Source organism: Microtus pennsylvanicus, chromosome 1 (assembly GCF_037038515.1).
Source record: "Microtus pennsylvanicus isolate mMicPen1 chromosome 1, mMicPen1.hap1, whole genome shotgun sequence".
Lineage (NCBI taxonomy): Eukaryota > Metazoa > Chordata > Mammalia > Rodentia > Cricetidae > Microtus > Microtus pennsylvanicus.
Genome location: NC_134579.1, coordinates 109,055,603 through 109,080,804, shown reverse-complemented (window position 1 = coordinate 109,080,804; position 25,202 = coordinate 109,055,603). Strand labels below are relative to the sequence as shown.

Below are 25,202 nucleotides of genomic sequence, written 5' to 3'. Positions count from 1 at the left end.
GCACAGGTCCCCTCCCCCTGGTGCTTATCTGTGTGACATCCCTTCCATTCGCATGGGGCTTTTAAACTGTAAAAGAGCATCTGAGGTTGAGGAGAAGACTCAGTGGGTAAAAGCTTGAGCAAGCCTGCAGACCTAAGTTTGATCCCTCAAACCTATGTTAAAAAGTAGGATGCTGTGATGTGCATCTGTAACCTCAGCCCTCCTACAGCGAGATGAGAGGCAGAGACCCAACAATCACTCAGACCCTAAAAATCAGTCATCATGACAGAAGCAAGAAGAGAGACCCTACCTCAAAACAAGATGGAAGACAAAGACAGATAGAAATTTGTCTTCTAACCACAACAAGCACCATGGTACGTGCACACACACACACACACACATGCATGCACACGCGCATGCACGCATAAATAAACAATAACATTTTCTTCCCATCCAAAATTGAGGTAACCCCACACATTCTAAATGGCAAAATGAGCTACAGTACTGAAGAAGGGTCTGCCAAGCCATTCTGGGAAAACTAAGAGATCATAATCACAATATTTGGTCCTACTGCATACTGCAAGCTTTTCTCAAAGTTTGACTATTAGGCTATCGATAACACCAGTGTGTCTTCCAAACCGGTTTTCCTCCTCATTTTGACGTTACGTCGATCTGAACTGCAGGCAAAACCCAGCTCCCTAATGCGTACCAACTAATTAGGGAGATCAAGCGAGACATGTTCATGGAATAGATACACAGAATCAGGCACGATGAGGCAGGCTTCTTTGTAAATTGCATTCGCAAGTCTGTCCGTCAAAACCGCTGCCTCCCCGCCCCCCCCCCGCCCCGCACTATACCCCTTGTTGATGTAGTCCCACCCAGAATGTTAATCACATTACTCCAAATGCTCTCTCTCCCCAAGAATTCTCCAGCTCCACAATCTCGCATCTCGGAACGCTGAATGCCTGTAAAACAAGCGATTGTGTGTTTTGATGCTTGTTTTTAAGGGAGCATAATGCAAATATTTATTCACCACAGTAATTTGCATTGTGCGTGTAGTTTTCACATCTAATTAAGGACTTGGAAAAATTACAGTCGTTGGAAACAAAAGCTTACATTGCGTTTAAATACACATTCAAGGGATGGAGCAATTTCTCCGTGAGGGTGAGATTCCAAACGGGGACTCACCGCTGAGGCTGAAACATGCAGTCTCCTGGAAGTTTAAAGCTGGGGAAAGGCTGACTGTCTGTGTTGAAAACTGTGTGTCTGTTAGAACTGAATACTGCTGTCCTGTTGGTCACTGGCATCCATTCTCTCTGATGCTGACAGCATTCCCTCCCTGTAGTCCTGTGAGAGAGAGTCTTAGAGCTCAACTCTAGCCTAACCATCAGCCCCTGCTGCCTTCCCTGTGGCATCTCACTGAGTGTGGACCTTGTTTCACAGAGCAAAGACTTGAACTGAGACTCAGATGAAACCTTTAAAAAGAAGAAAAAAAGTTTTCTGTTTCTCTGAATTGAGGATAAGGAGATATAACTCTGTACTAGAGCGTCCTTTTGCCCAACCGATGGACAGATGAACAGTGGCCTTTATGGGACCAAGGAAAAAGACCAAAGACCTGCTGGGTTCCTCAGGTCCCACCGGAGCCCCCAGATCAAGCTTTGCCTGATATTAAGTCTTGTTCCCAACGTCTCAGCTCTGTGAACTGAAGAGGGTCCCACTGGGCTCCTCCAAACATGAAACTAAGTTCTTTCCAGATATGGGCTCACCAGATACACTCTTGACAACTGTGGCCTTTCAGCTAGTTCAGGTTTTTCTACAGCTCCTACCAAACTATTGTCAGGAGAAAACAGTATCCACCTCACCAATGAAGCCAGACGGAATTCTTCCATCCAGCTCCTCATTCTAGCGGGTTCCCTCACACGGTGCATCAGATTCTGAAGGGGTGCACAGCTGAAGACCTGCAACCATCCCTTTGAGGTACCATCCCCTAATGCTGAGCTAGGGCAGCAATCTTATCCCTTTAAGTTGATAAAACACCTGACCCTTCTTCCCTGGGGCTCCGAGGTCATGAGGAAGGCTTCAAAGACCTAGGCATGAGCAGCTGCCTAGAAATATCCACAGGAAAACCATCACTGACTCAGTGTTCTCTACCACTCAAGTAAGAGCCCTTGAATGTCCTCCCATAACCCTTTGGGAAGCCAAGTGTAACAGGAGACGATCTATATATGTTTTATGTCAGTAGGAGTCTTTTAGGTTTGGAACCTAAATGTCATTTTTGTTAGCATATATCAACTACACAGGATGGGTTTCATTAGACATTTTCATGCATTATATACTTAGATCATCTCCACCCCCAATTCCCATTCAACTCCTTCTCCCACCGTTCCCCTTTCTCTTCCTTCCTAGTCCCTTTTCTACTTCCACACCATCTCTCCGCCCCCTCCACCGTCCCCACGTGTATATCTTTATTCTGGTGACCCCATGAGTTTCCTTAGAGTCATGAACCTGAACCGTCGTGACGGGTTATTTTTAGGAGCATGGGCTTTTACAAATGCTTACACCACTGAAGAAAATGTCTCTCCCTTGGCAATGATCAGCTGCCTATGGACCCTCAGGAAAGGGAGGGAGGGGCCCCATGAACGTCTCATCCCAGCTCTGATCAACTTCCTATTGGTTCTGGGTTGAGGACAAACTCACAAGCCCTCCTCCTCACCATTACAGGATGACGACAGGCCCATTCTTTCTGAGGTCTTGCACAGATGATAATCACAGCTGCTGTGAGATCGAGACTGTAATAACGATGTCCCCAAAGACTATCATGTTGAAAGCTTGGTCTCCACCGTGACAAGAGTTAAGAGGTAGAGCCTTCGGAAAGGGTAATTGGATCATTATGGCTTCAAACTCATGAGAAGATTAAGCCATTGGTGGGGTCATAGCTGAATGGGAGAGGATGGGTACTATTGGAAATTTGGGGGTATTTGAACAAAGAGCGATGTGCCCCTGAAACGTGCATCTTGTCTCTGTCCCCTTTCTTTCTGTCTGTCTGCCTCCTGTCTACCACAAGCTGAACCTCTTTTTCCCTAGCCCATGTTCTCCGCCTTGATGTGTTGGTGAAAGGAGCAGAGCCAGAGAGAGCCACAGGCCAAACCCCAAAACCAGGAGTCACTGCAAGAGATCCTCTTCTCAAGGTGGATTCTCTCTGACACGCTGTCACAGCAACAGAGCTACCTTGTGTCAGTAATCCATGTGAACAGGAAGAACTCTCCCATGGTCTCAACCCTGGCCCAGGGAAAACCAGATCCCCTCCTTCAAGCTCAGAATGCCAGGATTCTGCGAGTGAGACATGCCACAGCGCTCAAACCTGAGCTCTGGTCTGGTGGGTCCTCAGGAGCAGCTGCCTTGGCTTCACTGAAGACCAAGCAGGAAGCAGAGCAAAGGGCTGGCCTTGCATGAGGTCAGCCTTTACTATGAACGCAATGATACAGTGTCTGCTGAGTTGGAGCAGTCCTACCTGCTGTGGGATACCCTTCTGTATGCTGTGAATATGTGTTATTACCATTGGTTAATAAAAAAGCTGCTTTGGCCTAAAGCAAGGCAGGGGAGAGCCAGGCAGGAAATCCAAGCAGAGATACAGGGAAAGGGGCAGATGCCAGAGAGTTGCCAGAGCAACAAGATGTACTAAAGAACAGGTAACGCCACGAAGCCAGGTGGCAAAATATAGATTAATAGAAATGGGTTAAATTAAATTGTAAGAGCTAGTTAGTAATAAGTCTGAGCAATAAGCCAAACTCTTTGTAATTAATATTAAGCCTCTGTGTGGTTATTTTTAAAGCAGCTGTGGAACCAGGCAGGGCAGAAAAGCCTCAGTTTACACTTACTCTATGGTACAGCGTCCCCGCTCAGAGTCACAGGTGAACCAGGGATCCTTGGGTTTAGGTCAGAATAAGAGCACACCGTGGCTGCTCCCAGTGCCCAGAGAACCTGCGCAACCTAATACAGTGCCTTCTGCCATAGTGGGTTAGATTGTGTGGTCATCTGATCATAAGCTTGACCTACAGTGAGCAAGGCCAGCCGGAGGCAGAGGGAGTTCCGAAAGGTCTTTAGAGGAATTCAGATAACACTCTCCTTTATATACAAGGAAGCCATTTTTCTCTATTTGTGTTATATAGCCTTCCCAAGGTATGACCACCATCTGTGCCTCCGTTTCCCCCACTTACTGGTAACCTCCTGAAAGGTGATTTCGCCATCACATCTAGTCACAGCCTGCTTTGCTGTGTTCACAGTTGGTCCTCAAAAATAATCTGGGATTTCAGTTGAGATTTCCTATTTGAGGTAAAACCTAGAGCCAGGCAGATCTCTCAATGGAACATGGGTAGGTTATCCAAGTATTTAGCAGCCAGGGGGTGCGGTGGGGATAGGGTCTTACATCCGATGAGAGCGACAGGAAGAAACACTCATTCCAGGAAAGAATGTGCATCTGTGGCATTGAGTTAAGTACCTGACATGAATGTGTGAAGGAAACACAACTATTCTACATGTAAATGTATCTTGTCCCCTCATAGCTAAGAAGCCAAAGTCTCTCCACAGCCTCCCCACTGGTATTCTCACATGCAGCACCCTCAAAACGCTCTCCCCGCATTTGTAACGAGGACCACAGTCATAAACAGAGATCCATGGCACCCCAGGTTCTTTCCTGTTTCCCAACCCTTCTGCCCTCAAAAGTCAGCGTCCCCGCAGGCAGGACCACATTCTGAGGGAAACAGAGTCTCGCCACTTATGGGCACAGCTCTTTGTGTGTGCAAGGCTAAGCCATACTCACAGGATATCAAAGAAGTCAGCAGGGGTCACCAGGAATGGCAGAAACTGAGAGCGGCCACAGCTGAGGGTCACTCAGCAATTTAGATGCCTCCCTACCTCACAGTTTGAGGGAGGAAGGAGGAGTCCAGCCTCTTGGGAAAGAACTTCACAACCAACAGTCTACCGTGACCCAGTAACTGTAACCCAAGAAAGTAACAAAACAAAAATTGTGCTGTACATAACAGCAAGATGCTGCATTATATAATTGTCCAGCAAAGGCAGAAAGCCCTAAATTGTGGAAAGACATTAAATTATATATATATATATATATATATATATATATATATATATATATATATATTCAGGATATATTTTTAAAATGTAAGGACATGCTTATATAAACATATGAACTCAAAAAAATCTTAAAAATAAATTGCATGTACGCCCTATATATAAGTTTTTTTCTGAGTTTAAGAACTCAGAAAAACAACCATCAAGAAAAACATAAAAATGCAAAGACATCAGGATTAGGCAGTGACACTGTTTCTTTTTAGCTCTCGTTTTTGAAATAACTTGAAATAGCTTACTTATCACAAATATTAATAAATAAAAATAACTGTGGTGCCTTGAAAATATGAGTTAGCCATTAAGACAGCTTAACTGCTTCTTGCCTTTGAGTCCAAGCCCCCAAGTCCACATAGCTCACAATGGCCTATCACGTCAACTTCAGCGGATCAGATGCCCTCTTCTGGCCTCTGAGGGTACTGCATTCATGTGGCATAGACACATACACTTAGGGAAACAAAGTATTCCCTAAGTAGGGTAAAGTAAGCACACAAAGAAAAGACAGAGTTTAAAACTAAAGAAAGCTGAGTATTAATCTTATTAATAAAACCAATAGCACAAGTATCTATAATTATGTATTGCAACCTCAGCGAGAGACAAACCCTGGATCACATAGAAAACCCACCATGTTCATGGGGCAGGAAGTGCAAACCACAGGTTTCCCCTAATTCTGACACACGGTGAAATGTTCTTTCAAGCTTCAGACCAAAGAAGAGGTCTGTATCTAAATGGATAGTGTCCCCCCAAAAATGTGGGTGTACCCTAAATATCCAGAGATACTGGCTGAAGAGAGCTACAGTACATACAGATGCTAGAGGCTAAACATCCTCTACCTCCTCCCTTCCCCCTCTCCTTTTCCTCCTTCCTTTTCCTGCTTCTCTGCTCTCTCCTCCTCTTCCCCAACTCCCTTTTCCCTTCCTCCTCTCTGCCTCCTTTTTCATTGTCACCTTTTCTCTTTCCCTCCCCTTCCCTCTCTCTTTTCTCCTCCCTCAACTCCCCCACTCCCCATTCTCATCCCTCTCCTCCCCCACTTCCCCTCCTCCTCTGTCATTTCTTATCACCGTCAGATATTCCCACAATCCCCCACTTTTCACTTTTATTTCTGTAAAATCCGAATAAAGATTTTCCCATTGCAAGGACTTCATCAAAACTGCAAGCCCAACCTTCACATTCGGGCTCCATTCCTTCCACAACCTACACTGAATTTCAGGGTGCTCTCGGGGCTGTGAATTGATCCTGGGATCCTGGAGCCCTGGAAGAAGTCTTCCCCACCCTCGTTCTATTCTGAACCCCAGCTACATAGCCTGTGTAGAAGGCCAAGGCCTTCACTGGGAGACATTCAAAAGTAACAAGCTCATTAAATGGTCTCTTTCATCTTTATAAAACTATAGTTAAAAACAAAATTCCTCTTCTTGCTGGCCTGGGCTAGGTATCTGTTATTTCAGTTCCTGTGACCAGGGTCCCCCCTGTAGGATGAACAGAATGATGGCCCCGATGATGGTGAGGTTGTGAGCAGCGAATAAAGGTTAGATATCTCAGACTCTGCCTACCTCAAATGGGCATTCGGTAAGCAGGAAGACCACTTTATATGTAACTAACACTCAGTAAACAAGAAGAACATTCCAGGGGGCTGGAGAGATGGCTCAGAGGTTTAGAGCATTGCCTGCTCTTCCAAAGGTCCTGAGTTCAATTCCCAGCAACCACATGGTGGCTCACAACCATCTGTAACGAGGTCTGGTGCCCTCTTCTGGCCTGCAAGCATACACACAGACAGAATATTGTATACATAATAAATAAATAAATATTTAAAAAAAAAAAGGAAGAAGAACATTCCAAACGCAACTTGTGTTTAGTCACCCTTGACCCTGCCAACTTCCAGCCATTTGTAGAGCCGTCTGGTGTCTGTCCACCTCCTCCCACCCCTGCAGCCCTGGAGACAGGCACAGGTCCTTGCTGGCAGAGACCATAGACATACAAGAGGGCAAAGTGGTCTCCCAAGAGAGCCCCTCATAAATCCCACAACTGGCCAGGTTAAGAGTTTGCAGTGTCTCCATCTCAGACTACTGTGTCTCCCCAGCCTTGACCTTGGTCCTCCTCAGACACACGTGCACCTCCACTGACCATCCAGAAAAACAGCCCACAGTGCCCAGCCATGTGCCAGGGACTGTCACCCACTTTCCTGGCACAACACAACACCTGTTCTGCTGCTTTAAGAGTCTGGGGCATTCTCTCCACAGGCTAGGAAGCATCCAAGGTCACTATGACACTGACTTGAAGGGGCGCTACCCACATCTGAGCCCTCTCTAAATGTCTACCCCTTCCCTGGAGAGACCATCTTTACTCGATAAAGATTGTAGATGGTCCAGAAAGCTACATGCCTGAGAACATATGTGTTTCCCAGACTTTCTCTCTTCTGATGCATTCTGGCTGTTGATTTTCGAGCCTAAATTTTTTGGTTTTAGCAAGAGGCTGCAGCTGTCATGCTGTGCACCTGCCTGCTGCTGTGCTGTGCACCTGCCACACCGCGCACCTGCTGAAGAGGTGGCTGCAGGGAACACTGAGGGCCGGGGAGGACAAGAGGAGGCCTGCTTTGAAACCGAAATCATCGGCTGCTGTGGTGACCTGAGACTGTCACATCATGCTTCCAACCTCAGCCGGAGACTTGCCCGCCCCTCCCCCACCAGCTCCCACCCACCGGCTTTGCTGAAAGCAAGCAAGCAAAAAATAATGACACATGAACAATACTGGATGGACTCGGAGTCTCATAAACATGACGATTTAATGTCACACACATGGGGAAAAAAAAACCCTCAGTACCAGTAAAAACTGTTTTATAGCCAGTCTGTCCTCTAGGGTGTATGTCTGAGTTTCCCTCTAGTCCTGTGCTTAGGGTCAGAGAAAGAGACAATAAAGGTGGGTTTGAACCCTCTTCCAAAAACTCTCTTTACCGTGGCAGCCCCCATTGTCCCTGTTCTGAGCACATGCCCTCGACTCCATTCTCAAACACTTGCCAGAAGTGTGTTCATTTTCAAGTTTGCCGATGTTCTGTTCTCCAGCCTGGATAGATTTTTAATTTCTGGAACTGAGGTCGGGTATGTATAGGATGTCATGTTTTTAGAGGTTTAATGAAAGTCCCCTTTAAAAACAAACAATTTAAAGGGTCGGAGAGACGACTCAGTGGAGAGTGCTTGCTCTTGGAGAGGACTCCAGTTCAGTCCCGAGAATCCATGTCAGGTCCCTCACAACCACCTGTAACTCTACCGCCAGGGGGTCTAACGCCCTCTTCTGGTGTCCATAGACACTGCACCCATGTGCACACTCACACAAATACACATACATTTTTTAAGTTTTTTTGTTTTTTGGTTGTTTTTTTACAAACACCAGCACTTAAGACGTGAGGCTTCTGTTTCACTTCTTCCTACAGCAGATTTTGTCAATAAATAACAAACTTGCATCAAGATGCCCTGAGCCTCAGGTCTCATTTCATAACAGGTTGGCTCCCTGTCCTTTTTACTTGAGCACCCACAATATTATTTCCACAGCTCACCCAAGCTTGGTTCTGGCATCCAAAGTCCAACTCACAAATCCATATGCTCACGGGATCTCACGCCCACCTCCTGTGAACAGGAATACCGTGTATCTGTCTTCATTCCATGTGGCCTCTCCCTCTCTTGTCAGCATGTCAGCAGTCACTAAAGATTGTCTGTTCTTTAATCCTGAAAGGGTAGAGGCCACCTGTTGACCTTGGGTTACCCAGGAAGCCATGTGTACAAGTGTAGGGGACACACAAACATACCCATGAATCTCCACTATTTCTTGCTGTGCCTCTGCATCTCCTATGCATGTGTGCACACATTTCAAAGCCAGAGGTCTGCTTTGAATGTCGTTCCTCAGGGTGCCATCTACCTTGTTATCTGAGACAGAGTCTTTCAGGAGCCAAGAATTCACCGATTCAGCGAGGCTGACTGATACCAAGCCTAAGGGGGCTCTTTCTTCTCCCCCTCTCCAGCACTGGAAAGGCAAGCACATATAACCACACGCCTTTCACACACGGGTGCTGGTGATCAACCTGGGGGCCTCATGCTTACACAGTAGGCACTTGAGAGGCTGAGCCATCTCCCCAGCACCATATTCTTCAAGTAGCTATCCTAGGTGGCCTACCAACGCATCTCAAACCTCACATCACCTCCTCAAAAAGTCCTGGGATTCAACTCTTGATCTCAGTGAAAACAGGGTGCTATTTCTGACTTTCACTGACAAGGTGGAGAAAATGAAACAACATGGTATCTTTCTATTCATTTCCTCAATACACATTGAGCATCTCTAGCATGTCCAGGGCTCTGAGCTTCCACTAAAGAGAAACAGACTCTACATTAAACCCTCAAGTCCACTCCTTCTGGAAAGACAGCTTAGGAACACAATCACACCCAACACAGCACAGCTGGGGGAGAGTGGAGACATCAGAGTCAGACCCTATGGCTCTCCCTCGTCAGACCCTGGGCCAGTTACTCAGCTTTTCTAAGCCTCAAGCTCATCATCAACCTCTCGAGTTTGTCTGCAAGTTTGCAAATATCACCTGGGTAAATCTCTCAGCGTGATTCCTGCCATCAATAATTGCTCAAAAAATAAGCTATTATGTCTATTGACCGGTGTATCCCTGTAGCTGTTTGAATTACTGGAAAAGACACGGAGCCTTTTACTGCCAGGCAAAGGTTCTTCTGGCAATATTTTATACTCTTAAGCACACTTAAAAATTTTTATTGACCCTCTGCAATGTCCAAAATGCTATGCTAAACACAGAAGGGAAGTCAAAGTTAGAAAAAAATAGGTATTTGTTACCCTAAGGAAACTTAAATTTTCTAATAAGGGTTACAAAATAGATTTTGAATGTCATATCTACGGACTTGTGGAAGGTGGGAGAAATGTCCCAATCTCTTAAAATTATTAGCATTCAAATCCCTGGGTCCTAAGAATTTGATAACCTTGTTTGTAGATTAAAAACCGGGCTGGGAGTAAATGAATTCATGGGCCACTGAGGGGCCATAAAAGCAACTGCATGTACGCTAGCAAAAGGGAAAGTACGCTCATACAGTACACAAAAGAGGACGGAAGCCTAAGGTGAGAGCAGGGGAGATGGAAGATGCTGCAAGAGAGAAAGCACAAAGAGAAAAGGAAGAGGAACCAAGGAACATGGAAGCAACCTGGTGTGCACCACTTGGCAATCTAGAAGAATGGGTGGGGAAAAGGCCCAATACGGCTGCTAGCAGTCACCAAAAACTGTGACGGCCAGAAGCATCCTTTTCAGAGTTCCCTGATTCTGGGCTTTCAGCCTCCAGAGTTTCTGCTGTCTGAATCCATAACGTTGGGAACCATTTGTTACAGCAGTCACAGGGAACTCATACTCACTTGTACTAAAATCCAGCCTTGTTTCCCTCAGTTTCTTGTTTCTGCTTGTTTTTGTTTTTTATTTGTTTGTTTGTTTATAACTCACTGTATAGTTGAGGGTGACCTTGAAAGCTTTAAAAAAATTTATTACATGTATGTATGTATATATGTATGTACACATGTGTGGGCATGAACGTGCCACAGTTTGTGTGTAGAGGTCAGAGGACAACTTGTGGGAGTCAGCTCTCTCCTTCCACTGTGTGTGTCCTGGCAATCAACTGGCAGCAAATGTCTTTACCTACAGAGCCATCTCACCGGCCCTGTGTGTGTTTGTGTGTTTGTTTGTTTGTTTGTTTGTTTGTTTGAACCACTTGAGCCCTTCACACAGCACATGAAAAAGAGATCACAAGGTTTCCCATCCAAGTGGATGCTTTTGAGAGGTGATGCTCATGACTTCCACCCAGTTCTTTCTATCCCACTAGCCTTCCCACCTCCACGCAGCAATAATGTGACCCCCATCATTTGCTTCTGTCCCATCTATACTAGTTTTCTTTAGCCCATGATGCAAACTCTCATCTCTTTCTGCACAGGTCCCTCCCCAGGTTGTTCCCATAGTTGACAGCAACCATCAAAAGGAAGCTCCCAGGTAGTCACTCTGGTCAGTGCTGGGTGCACTTGCTGGTAGAGACCCTACTCCCGTCCCTCCAAGCACACACCACAGTACTGATTCAGCTACCTTTGGGTATGCTTTCTCACTGACAAATATAGGCTCTGAGAAGCCAGACCAAGTCTGTGGACAGTCTTTTTCTCGCTGCTAGATTCCCTGCATCCAGTATGGCATGAGCAGTGCTACTGGAAGGAACAGCGTTATCGTCCTGAATTAGAATAGGGAGGGGATGAAGGAAACCACAAGGCAAAAAAAAAGAGATTGCGAAATACATAGCCACCAAGGTTTACATCCGCCCTTAAGAACAAAACAGCATGTGGCACTTTGAATGTGAGAGAAATAACTGCCATAAACTTCTTCAGTGTGGGGACTCTTGATGGCCCAGCCCTGTGTCCCCAGAACACACACAAATGTTTCCTACGCAGCTCTGCAAGGTCACTAAAACGTGGTCTTCAATGTTTGTTGGATGGATGAATGGGTAGAGGGGAGGATGGATGGATGGATGGATGGATGGATGGATGGATGGATGGATGGATGGATGGACAGAGAGACAGATTTACTGGACTGAATGGATAGTGGATGGGTGGATGAACTAGACTGGATAGACAGATGGACAAATGGATAGATGAACAGCAGAAGTCTGGACTGGATGGACAGGTGAACAGTTGGATAATAATAATCACTGTGAATTAGAAATATTATAGTGATTCATGATCTCGTAATATCTTTAAATATATAGTTTGGTCCTTTTTCTTGGCTTTTTAAGAGTGGAACTCATATAAACAGACCTTCCAACTCTTCCCCCCCCCCCTTCGGCTTTTAGACACAAAGTTTCTCTGTTATTTTTGGACCCTATCTTGGAACTAGCTCTTGTAGACCAGGCTGGCCTTGAACTCACAGAGACTCGCCTGCCTCTACCTCCCAATTGCTGGGATTAGAGGTGTGCGCCACCACCGGCCAGCTCAGACATTCCAACTCTTAAAAACTTAGGCACATAAGTTGGTTTTGTTTTAGAAACATGAAATTACTATATAGCCCAGGCTTGCCTAGAACTTATGATTCTTCTGCCTTGGCCTCAGGAGATTACAGCCATACACCACACCTAACCACATGTAAGTATTTTTTTTAAATAAAATTATATTCCATTACATCATTCACTCAAATAAAAGAAAGCTTCCTGTCTCCCTAGTCCCCAGCCTTCCTTACAGCATTGAACACAGGCAAGAAAGCCAGTCAGACACACACTCCCTGCTTATCTCTCCTCCTGAGTTTCCCATGCCCCCAAAGTGACCTCTTTTATGGGCCACTCACTATAAACTGAGGTTCTCTCCCTACAATCCAAGGCTGCAGGGGCTCAACATTCCCTTAGCCAAAGCGGCTCCCACTGCCCAGAGGCCTGGTCTAGACAGAAGGGAGGCTCTTAACATAGCCACAGACAACCAAGGGCAAGATTGCCCGCCCCAGGACATGCCATGCACCCAGCTGGCAGCAGGCAAGCGCACAACATCATGGCAGGTGCAAACACCACAACACTGCAGAGGGTCCTCTCCCAGCATCGCGGCTATGTCTGCTTCTCACAGCTTGTGGCAGAGAACAAAATGCAGAGTGACTTGTGCAAGAGAAGGTGGGGACAAGTGGCCCAAAGTGGCAGCTTTCCAGCCCTGCATTTAAAGCCCGCCTCGGTCTCTGGCTGTCTCCAGTCTGCCCACAGATTTTTTTTTCTTCTCAGCTAAGTGTCCTTATACCTGCCTCCTTCAGAAAGCTCAGAGCCATGGACTCATGCATCTGCAGGCAGCAACATCAAGTTTCTAACCGGGACTGCAGTGTGAACACAAGGCATGAGCTTCCTGATCATGTAAGGCCATGCTTCAGGGAAGTCTGGGGACACAACCCAAGGTCCATGGCAAATTATACGCTTTATATCAGGGCCCCCTAGGTTCCAAGGAGACAGAATCTCACAAGACAGAACATTTTATTTGTGTTTAAATTTCCAAAGAGCCATGTGAGGGTAGGTTTGCAGTATTTACTCATAAAAGTGGCATATATAAAGTTCAAGGTCACTAGGCTGATTAGCCAAGGTCATTAGCACATGAAAATATGTGTTCTATTGTATCCAAGGGTTCCTATGGGGAAAACAGTAAAAACAGTAACATAATGAAGTAGACATATAATATTTAATATTAACTCATGTTTCATTTGGTCCCAGACAAATGAGACATTTTAGAGTGTGTGTTTACTTGATCGAAATTCTCTCCAGTGTAGCCTGTACTTGACTTCAAGTAAGTTAGAACCTGCAGACATAAGTAGGGAAATGGCCCTGTGGATAAAGTGTCTGCCTTGCAAAGGTGAGGACCCGAGTTCTTATCCCCACCACTCATGTAAATGCTGGGTAAAGAGAGTAGCCAGAACCAGTGCACTCTGGGGTCAGTGGGAGACTGTGCCTCAGCAAGTAAAATGGAGATCAAAGAAGCCACGTCTGATGTCAACGTCCAGCCTTTACATGCATGTGCACACATTAGCATCTACACACACATGTACTCATATGTTAACATGCAAACTACATGCATACATACTTGCCATACACATAAAAATAAGTTCGTAGAAAGAACATACAGGTAATCACTCAAGTAGAGAGGGAAGTAGGAAAACACGGAACAACACTGTGCTGTCCTTGGGTTTCTGTTATGCTTGACCTCATGAAATCCTTTTTTACACAGCTTGGTACCATCCCAACAACCTCATTCTTCCCAGCTGAGGACCATGGCCAAGTTACGTCGCACGTGCCCAGCTGTGCTCACAGCTGCATAAAGGTTCCCCACATTCTGACTGGCTTCTGCACTCTGACTGAGGCAGGCTCCATCTCCAGAGTCCACACACAGAAGCCGCCCGGCCTTACATGACATGGACATTGGTGACAAGCCGGGTTCTAGCCATTCAGAAAGGAGATGTCCCCCAACATACTGTATCTTGTTTAAGAACAAGTTCAAAAGCACCCCGGGAAAGGCAGCTCCCTTCAGCACAGCTGCTCATAGTGAAGAAATCAGTAAGGGAGGCGGGGACCATGGAGTCCAAAGCTACGCTGTTCCTTGCTTAATAAAACCTTGTTATTACAGAAAAAAAACCAGAGACGTCTATGCTTATCAAACCAAGTGACAAGGATACAACATGCCTCCCAGCCATGCCAGAGTGGCATCGCAGTCCTGGAGGCAGGTTTTTAACCTAGTGTCTGCCTATTTCACCAACCTTTTTGATTACCAGCTTATTCCACCTCCCCAAAGATGTGGCTTCCGGGGTGGGGGTGGTACCCACTCCTCATTAGCAGACCGGAGCCCCTTTCAACAGCACTTGAAAAGACAGTGGAGTAGATAAAGCAAATCCCCTCCTCGCCAAACCATTCCCACGCAAAAGCCCAGCGAGTGATCTGCCTAACTCTACAAGATCCAAAGCAATTAGATTCCCAGGTACCAGAAAAGCCAGAAACCAAAATCAACATATCATTAAGAGATTGTGCTTGTCAACTGGCTAGGAAGTTTCAAAGAGAGACATCGCCTGAAATATATTCGCAGAAAAATATGTTTACAGGGTTTTTCCAGCACACTGGAGACTGCAAAGAATCTTGACTTTTGCAGCAGAAAAAGAGGTGGAGGGGAGGAAACTACCTACAAATAGAAACCACTGATCAGCCCATCTTCAGTGCCCTGCTGATATCGACTGCTCTGTACGGCATCTCTGTCCCAAGCTTCCAAATGACCTGTGCCAGTCCAGGAGTTGAGGGAGATGGCAACAGAGCAGGTAAACGGGGGTAGGAGGGGCTTCCTGCCTCTACTCACAACCTGCGGAGATACTGTCCCCACCACAGCAACTGCAGGAGGCAGACCTGGGAGACCCGGGGCTGAAAGGAACTCTGGCCAACTTGGCGTTCTTAGCAGACCCATGGTACACTAGCTGGCATTCCCATACAGCAGAGCTGTTCAGGTTTATTTTCAAAAGGGTTAGGACCAGTTGCATAGTTCACTCCAAATTCTAGGAAGCTTCCAGGTCCAGGACAGCATAGGCACACTCCTTCTCAGGCACACTCTCCTAGGGCATCCTACCAAGACTTCCAGGGAAATCACCTGCTGCCAGAGGCCTGCCCCAGACCTTGGCTCCGCAAGCCTCCTGCACAAGCACGCACACACGTACACGTACACACACACACACACACACACACACACACACACACACGCCCACACCTCTCCCTGGCCGCCCACATTCACACACACACACACATATACTCCCAGCAAAGTTAAGTCTTAGGGCCCAGGTAGCCCTAGAGTCCTCACCTTTGGAGAAAAGGGCGGCCAGGCTGATGAGCACAGGAGACCAGAGGTGCCACAGCGTCCCCATCTCAGACGGGCACATCCTGGAGACTCGGAGAGCGGCTGAAGGAGGGATGTCGCCAGGTTCCCAGAGAATAGAAGCTGAGCTAGATGGCCAAGACGCATCTGGCTAGAGACCCGAGAGGCAGATTCGCCCTGAGCCGGGTCCCCACAGGTCCATTGCCAGGCCTCTTGGGCTCCGGGGTCCCGCAGCGCAGGCCGAGCTCACCTCAGTGCTTCGATCCCGCTGAAAACTGGCTAGTGAAATGAATTTCACTCCATGAAGGGGGTCTCCAGTACCGCTTCCCCAAGCGCGGAGAGCGCTCCTGGGACTCCAGCTGGGCTGCCGGGGTGGGCTATCGCGCCCGGGAGGCAGCGGGGCTGCGAGGCTTCGGGGCCCGGGGCGCGGGCAGAGGCGGCGCGGGGGTCCCCGGGCGGGTGACCAGGCGCGCTTGGGGACCCGGGGCGCGCAGCCTCGCCGCCCCCATCCCGCGCCACAGGGCTCCCGCGCGCGCGTTCCGTCGCCCAAAGTTTGCGGGGCGCTGCGGCTCCACCCCAGCCCGGCCCGGCTCCCCCGCGCGCCCGGCGCACGGCCGGCTCCGGAGACGCGCGGCGCCCCGGGCGGAGGGCGAGCGGCGCGCGGACGAGGAGGCGCGGGCCCGGGGCGGCTGCATCCGAGCGCACCCAGCGCAGCGTGCCCAGGCGGGCTGAGGCTGTTGCTTCCTAATTTCTCTCTCTCTCTCCTTCTCTCTCTCTTTCTAAGCCCCACCCTTCTAGAGTGACAGCTGTGAGCCCCAATCCGCAAAGTAGGTCCCACCTTCCTGGTTGCGGGGCGCCCAGCCTCGGTGTAGCCCTCTCTGAGTGCGCGAATGGAAGGGGAATGTTCAGAGGAGAAAATGAACACCCCGCCCATCCCCGGAAGCCTGCATGGGGACCAGGGTGGATGTCCACGCTCACAACAGGTGTCGAAAGGCCATAAGACTCTGGGTGCAAGCGGTCCTCAGGCAAAGACAGCTCAGGACCCTAACATAAGCCGAAGTGTCCCCAGTAATCTTTTGAATGTGACCCTGGGATCCCAAAATGTTTCCCAAATTCCTGTCCCGGGAAGATTTCTATCTTGGCTCCCCACTGGCCTTTGGGCATCAGGGAATTAATCGTTAGGATAAAACATTGTACTGAGAAAGTGACAGGCATGGCTCTCCACTCTTCACTCCTGCCTTCCCATGTCTCTAAGGCAAACTCACGCCAAGATACCTAATTCCCATGCTAGGGTTCTGAACTCAAGCCCTCCTCTGCTCCCGCTGAGCCTGGGAAGCAAGTCGATTCTATGGGGATTCGGGGAGGAAGCCCAGCCTCATTCCAACAGGTGAACTAACTCACTTCTGCATTCTCTTGTTGCTGTGTCAAAAGCAACTCATGGGAAAGAGGGCCTGTTTGGACTCCAGTTTGAGAATACAACCTGTTTTCTCAATACAACCTGTATTTCTCAAACACAGGCAGGGAAGGCACAGGAACTGGTTAGTTTTTGGTCCGGTTCACACACACACACACACACACACACACACACACACACACACACACACACACAAAGCTTTCATGGGAATGCTCCGTAGGCAAGCCTATAGGCTTTTTCTTCATTCATGGTTGATTGGGGGGGGGGGGGCGCACTGAGGGCAGTGGTAGCCGGGGGCAGGTGGTCCTGGGTTGTATAAAAAAGGTAAGAAAGGTAAACTGTAAAAGCCAAAGAGAGCAAGTCAGTAAGCAGCACCCCAACATGGCTTCTGGGTCAGTTCCTGCCTCCCAGCTCTAGCCCTGACTTCCCTCCATGGTAATTTAAACTGTAAAATGAAGCAAGCCCTTTCCTCCCCGGGGTTGCCTTTAATCTTTGTTTTATCACAACAATGGAATCCAGACTAGGACAGCGGGACAACAGGGGCACGAGGCAGCTGGCCACATGGCATCTGTAGTCAGGAAACAGAGAGATGGAGCCTGGTGCCTGGCTTGCGTTCTCCTTTGCACTCAGTCCAAGGCCTCAACCCATCCCTGGCAAGACCCACATGAGGTGTGTCTTGCTGCGGGATAATGCTCTGTGCACTGTAAAGATTTGTCACTTATATGAGTTTAATAAAACTCTGATTGGTCAGTAGCCAGACAGGAAGCATAGGTGGGGCAACCAGACAAGGAGAATTCTGGGAAGAGGAAAGGCAGAGACACAGTCGTCATCCAGAAGCAGAGGAAGCAAGGTGAGAAGGCCTTACTGAGAAAAGGTACCAAGCCTCATGCTTGATAAGAATTATGAGTTAATTTAGGTTGTAAGAGGTCGTTAGTAATAAGCCTGAAGCCACAGAGAAACCCTGTCTCGAAAAAAAAAAAGTAATAAGCCTGAACTAGGGGTCAAATGGTTTTTAATTAATATAAGCCTCTACGTGTTTATTTGGGACTGAATGGCTAGGGCACCCGGTGGGACAGAAACTTCCATCTACAGTGTCTCCATGGTGACTCTAAACCTATGACAAGATTAACAACCACAGGACTCAGAGGATCTGGCTGAGGGGGCAATCCATGTCTGAGAGCTTCAAAAAGAAAATAACCACTGGTTTTAAGTGGTTTCAGTTTCTTGACTTTTAAGGGCAATCAGAGGGGCCCAGGTTGTTCTCCGGAAGTCTGAGAGACTTGGGATGCTGGCTTTACCTTTGTTCTGTGTGTCTTTCTTAGTTATTGTCTTCCTGGTGTTCTTTTGTCTAGTTCTTAAGTCTCTCTCTCTCTCTCTCTCTCTCTCTCTCTCTCTCTCTCTCTCTCTCTCTCTCTCTCTCTGTGTGTGTGTGTGTGTGTGTGTGTGTGTGTGTGTGTGTGTGTGTGTGTTTGGGTGTGTGTTTTCTAAACTTTTATAGAATTGATGATGGGAAGAACCTGTGAGTCTACCCATCCCAAGCCTCTAGCATGTGAGCCATCCCCAGCCTCAGCTGGAAAGCTGGTTGAAATGACCACTGTGCCCATCCCGGAAACTGATGTGGCAGAGGCTGGTGGCACTCCAGGCTGCCTTACTGACAAATTCCAGGCCACAATGAGACCATGGTGATAGAATGTATACTGAGAGCCATCAGTATGTATCACTTCTTTCTTTCCCTGACTGATGAGGGAAACTGAGGCTTCATCCCTGACACATATTTCTCTGAGCATCCCCTCGTGTCTAGCCAAGCTTCCCCCATATTCCTCAGTGGCAGACTCATTTGTGTATATCCAAGGATATATTTTTGTAAAGATTTACTTTTTTTATTTATTTATGTGAGTGCTGTCCCAACATGAATATACCGTGTGTGTAGAGACCAGGAGAGGCCAAATCCCTTGGAACTAGAGTTACAGGCAGTGGTCAGCCACCATGTGAGTGCTTAGAATCAAATTCAGGTCCTCTGCAAGAGCAGCCAATGCTCTTAACCACTGAGTCATCTCTCCAGACCCCCAAGTCTATTTTTCTTGTTGTTTTGGATTTTTGAGACAGGTTTTCTCTGTGTAGTCCTGGCTGTCCTGAAACTTGCTCTGTAGATCAGGCTGGCCCTGATCAGCCCACCCCCTCTGCCAAGTGCTGGAATTAAAGGCCTATGTCACCACTGCCTGGCCCCACGTCTATTTTTAAGAGAATCCTTGAGTTCATTTCCTAGAAGTTAATGGTTTCTATATTTTTATTCAAAAAATGGCTTTACTTTTTTTTCTCTAAATCATTTTTTCCCTGAATTGTGAGCAGCAGGAGACTCTTTTAGGTATATGACCACACAGGCTTCTCTCTCTATGTCCTTAGGATAAAAGCTTCTAACCGCTACCTAAAATGTCTTCATCATACACAGTTATCTGGACAAATCTTTTCTCTATTCAAACTGCGCAAACATCGTGAGTGGCTAAAATAAGAGGTAAGAACGACTCCCCCTCCACCTCTCTTCAGGAAGCTGTTGGAAAGTGTGTGCCCACTCCTCTGTAGACAATTAGCGCAGCTAATGGTGGGAGGGCCGTTCCTTAGGAAGACCTACAGGCATTTGTGGCAGCCTTCCAGGTCCTCGGCTGCAGCCCGGTGCCGGGGGGACCCCTTCCTCTCAGATCTACCTGCCCTGTCACTCTCAAGTCAACTGCCACCACCGTGTTTTCCTCCTGGAATGTGTTTCCTCTGCAAAGCTATAAATCAAATCCTACCGACGACTGAATAGCACCGCTTGTGCTGAGTGTGTGAAGCCTCACACCATGGCAGCCCTGTTGTTTTACAGAAAGGCGACATTCTCGGGGCAGTTTAAAGAAATATCAGCCATGTCCCAGAGCTAGTAAAGTTAGCAAGGAGGCTGGGTTCCCACGCCCCCTGGTGAACGTCCACTGTTAAACATACCTGTGCCATTTTGAGCATGAAAACACTTCAGACACTAGAGACCACGATGCATAAGGCTGAATCCCACTCCCACCATCCTCCCCCACCCCCATGACACAAGGAGAAACCCGGGTGAGGACCACTGTGAAGCTTCCTTTGAGCAATACCAGTGTGTTCATTTCAAAACAGCATAGCTCAGTGATAAATATTGGGCTTGCCTAGCATGCATGAGGGTTCAGTCCGCTGCTCTGGGGGCAGGAGATGAAATAAAATGCAGAGGGTTTGGCTTGGCATGCAAAGAGCAGGGTCTAACTGGAATTTGCTCACAGTTTATATGCTACTAATATTTTTGCTTCTGCATACACCCCTTCCGTCAGTTTCAGAAGCATGAGCGATTTTAGATTGTGACTGGCATGAGGAGCCCTGGAAAGGGCAGCCACACACCTCTGAACTTCCCTCTTCATCACAACCTCTCAAACTTCATGATGTAGTGATGAAATCAGCCGGGGACAGATCAGCCCAGGACCTCTATCAGGAGCAGAGACAGCAGCCAATGGGCACACGCCTCCAGAGAGAGTGCCTATGTAGGTGGGGATGGCCCTGCCCATCTGTCACTCAGTCCTTCCTGTCACTCAGCTGACTGGACTCTGTAGCTGACTGACTGGCTATGTAACCACCTGTAGCTCTCCACTCTGAACCTGCTACGGAAACTGTTGAAGAAGCCAGGAGCTGTGGCCATTGCAGGCTGGTGGTGCCCCCTTCAGCCTGCAGCCCAGCACAGATAGTGAGGGAAGCAAAACTTTCTGCCATCTACAAGGGGTTTGGCAGGAAACCAACTATCGTGTGGAGGCCTCGTAATCCTCCATTATTCCCAGTGACCATGCTCCAACCTACACTGTTTTGGGCTCTCCTTCCCCTACTCACATCACCCAGGGCTCCAGGGTGTTTGAGATTTCTCACATGGCCCCTAAGTGAGTGTAGCTCCGGCCTCCATTCCCCCGCAGGTACTGACTGCTAGATCAGAGCAGGAAGCTGGATCCCACATAGTCTCCCTGAGCTCGGATGCATGACTGCCTGTGTAAATGCTGTTTCCTGCCACTGAAGGCCTGACTGACAAGCCTGCCACAGAAGGCCTGATTCTCTTCTCTCGAGTAGATGACACAGCCCGACTGCTGTCCAAAATCCACTAGAGTTTTCCATTTATCCTGTCTGTGTCCCCTGAAACTGGCTGCCTCTACCTGCTAGAGAGACATGATCCACTAAGGCCCTCCTAAGGTGACACGTGGCCAGGCCCAACGCCTATAGGTGGGAGGTCGTCTGTGGCTTTCATGAGGAGCTCAGGACACCTCAGGGTGACCCTCCAACCTTGATGCTCTTCCCACAGTTTCCAGCTGAATTCAGGGAGAGCACCCCAGCTTTTTTATTTTATAACAAAGTCTGTGTTTGCTTGGCACATATGTCCATCTATATGAGATGAATCCAGCTTGATCCCAATTGGCAGCAACCAAGCGATGGCTCCCTGGATGGCCAGAGATGAGATGGAATGTTCGGTCTGGAAGGCTTGGAGATAGCTATGCACTGCACACACAAAGATAACCAGAGGGTCCGTGACATCCTATCAGAGGTGCCGCGACTGCAGACTTCACTGGCCCTAGCAGGGGAGCCCTAATTTGTTTTAGCCTCAGATTCTTGCATTCTTGTTTACTCTTTCTGATTTTTGCTCCCTCTCCTTTCTGACATAAGACCGTCCAGTTCTCTTCAGACAGCCACCAGTAAGTAAGTGGTATGCTTCCCTGAGGGCTCCACACTGGTTACTGCTGCTTTCAGGGACCAGGGAAAATGGAAAGGGGGCTGACAGGCTCAGAGGTCCAGCTGACACTGGAAAGTGTGTCTGCTAGAGTGTCATTTCAATGTCAGGAGCCAACAAGCCCGTTTGGACCATTTAACTCCTCCATGAGGCTGGAACAGATACTTTGCAAGCTGAGGGCTGGAGCTGGGCCACCTTCTGTGAAGCTCTCTGTCAGCACGGAGAAGCTAGGAGGTCAGCTAAAGCCCTGCTTTCCCAGAATAAGACAGTAGCTGCCACTCATCCAGCCAATGGGTCACAAGCGCAGGCAAGCACCGACACCGAGGAGGCCTGAGCCACGCTCTCGTAATGAGTCCAACATTTGACGTGAGTTGGAAGGATCAATTCGTTTCCCTGATTAAGCATCCAAATGGCTTGTGTCTTTTGTCCATTCAAAAATCAAATCTTCTAATGGGCCTGAACGGCTGTGTGCTTTGGAGGAGGATCTAAAGGCTCAGCATGCCTACAACCTTTCCGCAATGCAAAATGCCCACCTCATTCCCATGCCCACATCAAAAACCATTTATGAAATGGATAAGCAGAGAGTTAATCCCACCTCCGGGGAAGGCTTATGGGCCACAAAGGGGGGAGTTCCAGCCACTAATTGGAAGTTTCTGAAATCAAAAGCACTGTAAACATGCTATGTTGTGGTCACGGTTGTTCACCAGTGTGTTACTCTGAGGTGTTTTCTATGGCCCAATTGGAGGGACTGAGACAGCTTCTGGGAAATCAACATATTGAAGTGATAAGGTTTGGGGTAGTTCTCACTTAGAGGACCCCGTGTGTTTCTTAGCACAAGCCACCCATCACAAGTTAATACAGGGGCTCTGCAGCGTCCTTGCGGAACTGACTCCCTGGACGCCTCTGTGTGAGATTTGGAGATGGAATGGTAAGGGACACACCTGGCTGGCCCCTTATTCGGCACCGGCCTGTCACTCAAAGTCAGGATGGCCCCACCTACAAAAGACACATGCAGACCTTCAGGGGGACTCTAGCCAGTTCACACCAGCTTTGCAGTTGATCACAAGGTCTGTGCTTGCTTGGCACTGAAGGCGATCAATATGGGATGCATCCAATGCGATTCCACACAGCTTGTAAACTCCAATCTGACTTGTCCGTCACACGAGCGATGTCGGTCTCAGCAAAAAGTGACTAGGGAGTAATGACTCACTCATGAATGCGTCCTCTGGGTCTGACAATAAAACAGATGCAGTGACCAAGTGCTTCTGCCACCGATGTGTGACTTCTCTTAGGGGGACAAGGACAAGAATCCACCCACCCCAGATACAGTGGCAATGACGGACCACAGAAATGATTCCATCCAAGACTGGCTTGCTTGGTGATCGGAGTATTAAGTGGGATTTCTTTCAGAAGCATGCTTGACTCAGGGGATTGCATCGCTGCAGAGCAAACGCAGCAAGCCCCAGATCAGAATTGCGAGAGCTTCCCACAGACCCTGTAGCCCAGAGAGTCTGCATCCCCTCCCCCACCTCCAGCAGTTGTTCATTGCCCTCTGGAAGGACACCTCCTAGGTCTCATAATGTTCTTGTGACTTGTGTGAGCTTCCTACTTCCTTCCAGGAGAGATCGCTTCAATCCGGAGGCAATAACTAACTACACTACAGTTGCTTGCGAGTGAGGAAGTATAAAAGATAATTTAAATATTTCCCCACATTTTAAAAAGAAGGCAACATGAGGTCTATCTATGTCATTATCGTTATTATTATTTTAATGGATACCGAGGTTGTGAAGGGCCAGGGAGGGGTGACTGTGTCAAGTGTTTCATCCTGCACAGCTGGAGAGCACAGCTGTGCTTCACTGTGGGTCCAGGGCACACAGATGGCTTGGGTAGAGGCAGCAGGTGCAGCACTGGGTAAATCGGTGGGCCTGCAGTGGCTCCTAGTGGTAGCCTGTGGCACTTCGGGCACCTGCTTTCCCTCCCGGGGAACAAATGGACCAGCATCTGTCATAATAACCCCACGCTCTGTAACACTTTCGTTAGTCAAGTCGTATATTTCTTAAAAGCTGAAAGGGTTTCTCACCACCTCCCCTGAAGGTAACCAAGGCAATGAATATGGGAACCCTGTGTCTGGGCCCATGGAGGGACAGAAGGGTCTTTGCCACTAAAAATAATCAGCGGCCCTGCTCATGGGTGTTTGCCCCAAGAACCCTAAGTCATGGAAGCTTGCACATCAGCCTTCTGTGCTGCACCACTCCCAAGGGCTACACCGTAGAAGCAGCGTCGCTGTCCACAGACAGAACAACGGATACAGAACATGTTTATATGTACAACGGAATTTTATTTGGCCATAAAGAAGATTGAAATCATACCAGTTACGGGAAATGGAAACAACTAGAGATAATCAAACTGAGTGAACCAGCCAGCCTTAGACAAATAGTGCACATTTGCTCTCTATTGTGGCTCCTGGATTTCATATATAGTCGCAGAAACCTATGTGTGTATAACTTGAATGACGGTAAAAGCAAAATTGTCAGGAAATGAAAAGGCTAGACAGAAGAATTGGTTGGGATTAGGGAGGGGTATGTGGGAGAGGGTTGGAAATGAATTCAAAATACAGAAAATACCCATAACGACGATTTTTTAACGATAAAAATATCATAGAAGTGATTTGAATTATTTCTTTCAAGTTTGAACAACCCTGGGTTGAAATTTAGCTATTCTTTGAAGTCTGCCAAGCAACTAATGACTTCCAAAGGGCGTGGGGCCAGCGCTACTCTTTATTCCATAGGTTACTCGAGTGAAAAAAGAGCTGGACCAGTGAGCAACCCGTTTACCGAAACCTCAAACCTTGGGAGGGACCGGAGACTCCTTGGGCTCTGTCTTTTACAAATATATTAATTCTATTGGTGAGGGCCTCTCCCCAAGATCTCACCACCTTCCGAAGGCCTCTCTTAAAAGCATGAAAGGGGTGGGGGCTGAAACCTCTGGCAGAAGAAAAAGACTCAAGCTAGGGAAAGTGGGAAGTGCTGCAGACTGCCCTGGATTGGTGTGCGCTTCAGATGAGAGATCTGTCTAGCAGGGATTAGATGACCAGTCAGAATAGAGAATCCTGGAGCTTCGGAAGTCCCTGAAAGGCAGGATGATGGGAGGCCTAGACTTCCTTCTTGCCACCTTTGCAAGCACAGCCTTACTGGGACTTCCTACAAAGTTGGCTCTTTCCGTTCATCTTTTCCAGTTTGATCTGTAAGCTACTACTTGAGTCTGACTGTTATCTGACTATGTGTTTTAAATAAAGCAGAATCCAAGCTGTTTTTTTTTCTTTTCTTTCCAATGTGGCATTCCTGGAGGGAAAACTGCTTTGGAAATAATTTTGGAAAGTTCCATTATGAGAAATCTGGGCTTTGAGTATACACACGTAGCAAATATTTTCAATATTTTCAAACTCTTTCCGAAATCGGCCTTTGGAAGTTCCCAGTTTGGCTGGAGTTTCTGGGTCAGCAAAGCTAGCGTTAATTG

At 47.8% G+C, this 25,202-nt stretch overlaps 1 protein-coding gene across 1 annotated transcript in view; it reads right to left on the bottom strand.

The window, feature by feature from the left end:
- Tmem132d (transmembrane protein 132D) overlaps positions 1-15,630 on the bottom strand; it is a 617,151-nt gene extending 601,521 nt beyond the window's left edge. Inside the window, exon 1 of the mRNA XM_075978060.1 lies at positions 15,496-15,630. Within this exon, the coding sequence (XP_075834175.1) occupies positions 15,496-15,574 (79 nt within the window). The 5' untranslated portion in view covers positions 15,575-15,630. The remainder of the gene's footprint in view (positions 1-15,495) is intronic.
- Positions 15,631-25,202: the final 9,572 nt, after the last annotated feature.